Source organism: Asparagus officinalis, chromosome 4 (assembly GCF_001876935.1).
Source record: "Asparagus officinalis chromosome 4, Aspof.V1, whole genome shotgun sequence".
Classification (NCBI taxonomy): domain Eukaryota; kingdom Viridiplantae; phylum Streptophyta; class Magnoliopsida; order Asparagales; family Asparagaceae; genus Asparagus; species Asparagus officinalis.
The window spans coordinates 22,302,906-22,310,240 of NC_033797.1; the positions used below are offsets into that span (position 1 = coordinate 22,302,906).

At 37.3% G+C, this 7,335-nt stretch overlaps 1 protein-coding gene and 1 long non-coding RNA gene across 2 annotated transcripts; one reads left to right on the forward strand and one right to left on the reverse strand.

Moving 5' to 3' along the window:
* Positions 3,040 to 4,625, forward strand: LOC109838344 (protein FAR1-RELATED SEQUENCE 5-like). Its single transcript, XM_020406795.1, has 3 exons — positions 3,040 to 3,132; positions 3,356 to 4,118; positions 4,186 to 4,625. Exons 1-3 carry the CDS (start codon positions 3,040 to 3,042, stop codon positions 4,623 to 4,625), a joined length of 1,296 nt encoding a protein of 431 aa, XP_020262384.1.
* Positions 6,820 to 7,329, reverse strand: LOC109839786. The gene is made up of 2 exons (XR_002246745.1): positions 7,188 to 7,329; positions 6,820 to 7,082 (listed from the first exon to the last, which is right to left on the reverse strand). It is a non-coding gene; the product is annotated as an uncharacterized LOC109839786 (long non-coding RNA).

Sequence of the window (7,335 nt, forward strand, 5' to 3'; positions counted from 1 at the left end):
ATTACAACCTGGTATCTGCACATATAACCCCATAATTTATTTAAATACCTATTAACCCAAATTAATTGATCAGTTTAGTGGGTTATCCTGAAGGATAGCAATACACACAGATTAATCATATGTGCCCACAAATAGATTTAATTAGATTTAAATCCAACACCCAACCCTCGTGATCGACATTGCCATCAAAGTCAAATACAATCAATAAACCAAAAAGATCTCGTTCTCATGCCATAAGTGATCTCATTGTAGTGACTTCGCCATCAAGTTTTGCTCCCATCATCGCTAAAGTTTGTCATTGACGCCATGTTCTCATCGTCACCGAAAACATCTTGTGCTCAAAGTTAATGCTATTACCGACTTCCTCCCCCTCGCAGGACGTGCTTGTTTAGACCTATTATGGATCCTTCTCTTGGGGCTCAAACTTCTATATTTCTTTTCTTTATTTTGTTGTTGTTATGGTACTAAAATTGTTAAATTTGTTCTATATGACATGACATGAATGTGAATTTGGTGTTGAAACTTGGTTGTTATTGTTGCCTTGTCGAAATTGATGGAATTTTTGAGACGATACTTGGCTTATATTCTTGTAAAAGAATATCTTATTTTTGTGAAAATATTCTATCTTGTGCACTTGTAGCAAAACATGTCGAGCTATATTGCTTTCCTTTAGACTCCTGTTGAAAATTTTCAATAGCTGGTTAATGGAACCAATCGCTCACCATTGATCATAATGACAAAGTTTTTTGCTAGACCATTCGAAGAGGACTGTGTTCAAAACCAAATGAGAGAAGCAAATGTGTAATTGGAGAAGATGGAAGGTCATCTATTTTCTCTAAAAACTAATTCTTTTTTTAATCAAAATTTGTTACCAAAACTACCACTTAAGTTGTCAGCTTGGCACATGCCACCTACCCTGTCCCATATACCCAACATAATGGCAAAGGCACGAGCAGAGCTTAAATGATACCAGTCCCATATACTAGTCCCATATACCAAAACTACCATCTGAATGAACCATGCATTATAAATGCTATAGTGGAGGTGTTTGAGCTAGTGGAGGCGTTTGAGCTTGCGTTGGAATACTATATATATATATATATATATAATAATATATATATATATATATATATATATATATATATATATGAGAAAACGGGAGGTGAGCCGGGCAGCGCAGGAAATTTCCTACGCTGCAAGTGTATGACATGTGAGCCCCCCTAATGCACTCCTCAACTTACTGTGAATGTGGTCCCCATTTGAATGAGTGGAGGGGATTGTGCCACCTTACTACCAAGCATAAAATTTGGTGTTTGGTACCAAGCATACTTATCTCTCTCTCTCTCTTCTCTCTCTCTCTCTATATTATAATAATATATATATATATATATATAATATATATATATATATATATATATATATATATATATATATATATATATATATATATATATATATATATATAGAGAGAGAGAGAAGAGAGAGAGAGGAGAGGAGAAACTTATGTCAACTTAAGTGGACGTCCACTAAGTTTCTTAGTCATTGATGATCACTTGATTGAGCTACATTATGGATCGATCCGCTTCCATTGAACTTGATCTATATATTCTAAAACCCTACACACACTGTAACACAAATTTGGGGTGAACGTCGTGGTTAGTAACCCATCTTCCACTTCCTCATTCATTGACACATCACAATAGTGAGATCATACTTCACAATTTGTTCAAACTTGCACTAAAATTCCTCTTCCGCTCCACCCTTCCCGGTTTTTCTCATATATATAATATATATATATATATATAGCAGGTATATATAATGTATAATATTAGCTATTAATATTATATACTATCACGCAACACTCCAATGAGCGTGAACGTCCGACGTCCATGATCGTGATTGTATTCTCACTTCATTCCCCATTCGGTTATCTAATGATCTCTCATCTCCCCCGCGGGATCCCCGTCGCCGCCCCGACAACTCCGCCGCCGCCGCGACAACTCCCTCTCTCATAGGTATTTTGATCGTTGGTGGAGATCTCAGGCTCAAGGTGTAAATTTTCCGACGCCGCCACGACACTGCCACAACACCGACACCTCTCCCCCTCTAAGACCCTCCCTCCTCCCTCTCTCGACACCGACGCCGACACTGACGCCCGAGAACCCGATACCGACGCCGAGCTCCTCCCTCTCTCGACACCGACACCAACGCCGATTATGAGGTGGGTGCTAACACTTTCAGATGGCATCAATGTTTATGTCGTGGCTGTAGAAATTTGTTAATTGAACACTCTATATTTCCAGGGAGGCACATTTACTGTAATTCTAGGTGCCGTTGGAGCAGAGTGGTTGAAGGCATTTAAGGGCTACATTTTGCATTGATCTTTCGTCTTTCATAAAACTTCTCCGCTGGATTATGGCGAATGTGCAGTTGCTTGGTTTTTTGTGTTAAGAGCCTAATTGTAGTTAACAATATGTTTCCTGAGTATTCAACTCATACAACAACATAAACCATAAACTTCTTTCCCACATTTACTAGTTCAAACTCGCTAGTATCCTTGAATATTCATTCTCCCGTTCAAAATTGAGATGATTGTCATTTGAAAAAAGTTAGTGATATTCATGTTACCTGCTTTCATTTTCCTATGCTAATTAATAAATTATTATGACCTCCTTAATTGAATAGACAGTATACATGGTATGGATGGTAAACGACAAAAATTATATAAATTTTGCATCAACTAATTTCAAAGCATTGCTTGTTGTAAATTTATAACTTTCTCATTAACTTATGACTGACACAATCAAGGTTAAACCATGACATGATCACTCACTATGCATACAACTCGTGATAATTATTAACTGCAGTTTGCTTGTAAAGAGGTGAACAACTCTTGGGTGCAAATTGCTTGTAAAGAGATGAACAACTATTGTATTTATTATCATATGAACTTGGATTCTGTCAATTTATAAAATAAATATCTTTTGATTTGAAAGTGTTGCAGCCTTCTTCCTCGGACACCACCTCGAACGAGCAACAATGGAAGCATCTTCTTCTCATGAAGTCATCTTGTCGGAGGCCACCTCCTCGAAAGAGCGACAATTGCCGATAACAGTGCCTCTAAGTGAGAAGGTAATAAATTTTACATGTGCTTAATTTTATTGTGGAATAGAACTTTTTGGTTGATACTTGGAGGAAAGACTGGTTTTTGAATGAATTTATGTCCGAACAATATATGTCGGCAAATATTAGCGAATTGTGAATATTTTGTGTATGTAAGTAAACTTCTAGGATAGATTTATATATTTTTTTAAATTCATGGCTAATAAATTCATATGATGTTTTAATACTACAGAATTGTCGAATGGAGGATGACCAAATTAGTGATGATATTCCATTTGAAGGGAAGGAGTTTCAGACGGACAACGATGCATACAACTACTACAATGCATATGCAAAGAAGATTGAGTTTGGAATTCGCAAAGATACTTTTGAAAAATCAAAGAAAGCTTCAAGAGAGATTCTTTCGAGGACTTTTGTTTGCGATAAAGCAGGGAGAAAGAGAGCATCGATTGAAAATGCAAGTGGATTGATTATCAATCATCGTCCGAAAACTAGGATTGGTTGTGGTGCAAAAATAAAGATTAGGCTTACTTCTTCAAAAGCTTGGAAGGTTACTAAGTTCATTTCTGAGCATGTTCATCCTTTAACAAGCCTTGATAAAGTAATGCATCATCATTCTCACAAGCAACGACATCGATCGAAACATTGCATTAGCCTCATTGAGTTGTTGCATGAAGAGGGAATGAGACCATCTAATATTAAAAAGATGCCTAATGTTGGATATCAAGGACAAGATGCTGAACAAGTCACCACACAACAAATGATTGATCATGTCAGAAAGACAAGGCAAAGTAACATTGGCTGTGAATGCTTAAACATCATTAGACATTTCCAAGACAGAAAGGAATCAGATCCAGATTTCTATTTTGCTATGGAGGTCGATCAGTTTGGTACACTGAGAAGTGTGTTTTGGGTCGATGGTAGAGCTAGAGCCTCTTATTTAAGTCTTGGAGATGTGGTTGTGTTTGATACCACATACAAGACTAATCAGTTGAGTATGCCATGTGTTTGATACCACATACAAGACTAATCAGTTGAGTATGCCATTTGCTCCATTTACAGGAGTAAACCATCATCACCAATCCACTTTCTTTGGTTGTGCATTGCTTGGCGACGAGCGAGAGGAAACCTTCGAGTGGTTGTTTTCGCAATGGATCAAGGGTATGCATGGGGTTGCACCAAAGGCTATCATAACTGATCAGGATGCACAGATGAAAAAAGCTATTAAGAGCATTTTGCCAAATACTCATTATCGCTTTTGTTCTTGGCATGTTAGAAAACATATTGCCGAGCAACAAGTAAAGTTGAAGAGCCAATACGGGGATGAGATGCCTACATATTTCAACAATTGGTATTCTGCTAGAAGTATAAGCAAATGCGAAGAGCGTTTTGAAGTCATAAAGGTTAAATTCAACATAAATGAAGGTGAAGATAGTTGGCTGACAAGAATGTATAGCTTGCGTGAACATTGGGTAGATGCATACTTGAAGGACTGTTTTTAGGCGGGAATGACAACAAGCCAAAGGAGTGAGAGCATCAATGCCTTTTTTGATGGCTTTGTTAATGCAAACACTAGACTAATTGAGTTCGTGGGTCAATATGACAATGCAGTGGCATCTCGTCGTGTATCAGAATCTCATGAGGAATTCATGACTTTGAACACCCTACCCACGATGAGCTTCTCAAATCCGATTGAAGAGCAAGTTGGAAAGGTAAACACTAGGGTATCTTGAAGATGTTCCAAAGGGAGCTTGGTGATGTGATGTCATTACATTATGAAGAAGTGTCAAAGGAGGAGTTGAAAGTTGTATACTTGGTTAGAAAATATTTTGAAAATAAAGAATTGGGAAGAAGTAACCTATGAAATAAATAGTGAGCTTAATGTTGCATGCACTTGTTCATTTTGGGAAACTGAAGGGGTGCTTTGTAAGCATATACTAAATATATTGTGGTTAAACGAGGATATATCTTGCCTAGATGGAAAATTGATGCAAGGTATAGATATTTTGGCTTTGTTAATGCTATGAAGTTGCAACAAAATGATGATAGCATGGAGCGGAGAAGTATTATAAGAATATGGGCTTTAAGAGGAAATTTTAATGAATCACTTGATATGGCAGCGGCTCGAATGATCTTCTTTCTAAGTTGGAGCTACAAATATCAAATTTTCTTGTTGAAGCAAGGGATGAAGCAAGGCGCAATATGGCACAAACTATGGATTCTCAAGTTGAGACCCATGTAGATTCAAATACTCATGTGCTGGTTGAGATTTATTGACTTTGTATACCATTCCGTTGTAGTTGTAAATAAACTATCTTATCGTAGATATATTGTGATCTTGACATTCCGTTGTAGTTGTAAATAAACTATCTTATCGTAGATATATTGTGATCTTGAAATTATCTAAAAATGAAAACAGCAACCCTATTCGCCATCTTCATATCTGGTTTACTTGTAAGCTTTACAGGGTACGCCTTATATACCGCTTTTGGGCAACCCTCTCAACAACTAAGAGATCCATTCGAAGAACACGGGCTTTTGGGCAACCCTCTCAACAACTAAGAGATCCATTCGAAGAACACGGGGACTAGACTAGTTGAAGTAATGAGCCTCCCATATGGTTCGTGATCCCCTCGGCCCTGTAAAATCAAAGGGACGGCTGAAAAATTCAACTAGGACTAAAAGTGGCTTTGAAGAATCGGAAAGGCAAAAAGAGGTGAGACAACGAAAATGTGGTTATTGTCAACAATTGGGACACTATAGGACGGGTTGTCAATTGTTGGTAAGTTCAATTTAGTTCATTTGTTTTACATATTTTTCTATATTGTTTATTGTTTTACTTTTCTTGAAATATCACTAACTGTTTTTTTTTATCTTTTATTTTTAGAAAAAGCAAAAGAGATAGTTTGCAAAAGTATTTCGGAGCTCAAGAGCAATGTGGTGTTAAATGATTGTATGGACTTATTGACTAATTGTGATTGTATAATCAATAATGGCTGAAGTTTTTATTTTGTGATCTTAATGTTGTAGGAGTATGTAACACAACGTGACGAGCTAGTGGCTAAATTGACTTGGGATGTAGAGCCTGTGAAGATTGTAGCTGAAGTATGAATAGAAGCTGGTTTAAGTTTTTGTGTAATCAAATGTTAGTTGTTGCTGAATTTATAGTATAGTATTTGCTGGTTTATGTTTAATTTGGAAATTTCTTTGGTCATGAAAACACTGAGCATTTTGGCTGTGTTTCGCTATTTTTTTCCCTCCCATATCTGCTGAAATCAATGAGCAAGCATGCATGTACTTCCTGCTTCATTTTCTCCACTGAATACTTTCTGGTCGTGTGGTTTTATTTGAGCAAGCATGCATGTACTTCCTGCTTCATTTTCTCCACTGAATACTTTCTGGTCGTGTGGTTTTATTGTTGCAATATTCAATCCATCCTCACTGAATACTTTCTCTAGTAATGTAGGTGGAAATTGTATTTTGCTAAGATGTGCAACAGCGCAATACAATATAATTAAAGTGGAAATTGTATTTTGCTAAGAAGATGAGTAACGACGCAAACAAAGTTTCTCATGAACAATATAATTAAAGTCAGCAGCAGCTGCATTAGCAAACAACATGTGCATTCACAAGAATGAATGCAAGACAACATTAGATTCCACTCGGAGCTGTAAATAAAATTTATCAACATAAATATCATCTCGACGGAAGTTGCAACTCCGTAAAAAATTAAATGAAAGAATATCCATCTCATAACATCAATTACACCCAGATATAATACAACATAAAGATACAACTTTACTACTACAATGATGTATTAAAGCCTGTCAATAGGCATGAAAGAAACCGACTTGGTTTTGGAAACCCAGTATCCTACAAAAACTGATACGCTTGAATAAACCACCGACAGTAACAAGGCAAAGGCAGTTGCAGCATCCCACGAGCTTTTTGATCCCACACTGTACGAAGAACATGTTTGATATGGAAAACCTCTCACAGACATTAACACGAACACTTCGCATGCAACATAATAATTTAAGCGAAAATGAAGGGAAAATTTACACCTTGAGCCTGTGATCTCCACCAATGATCAAAATACCTATGATAGAGGGAGTTGTCGCGGCGGCGGCGGAGTTGTCGGGGTGACGGCGGGGAACCTGCGGGGGAGATGAGAGATCACGGGAGAGGGGCGGCGATGAGGTCGCTGCCAAG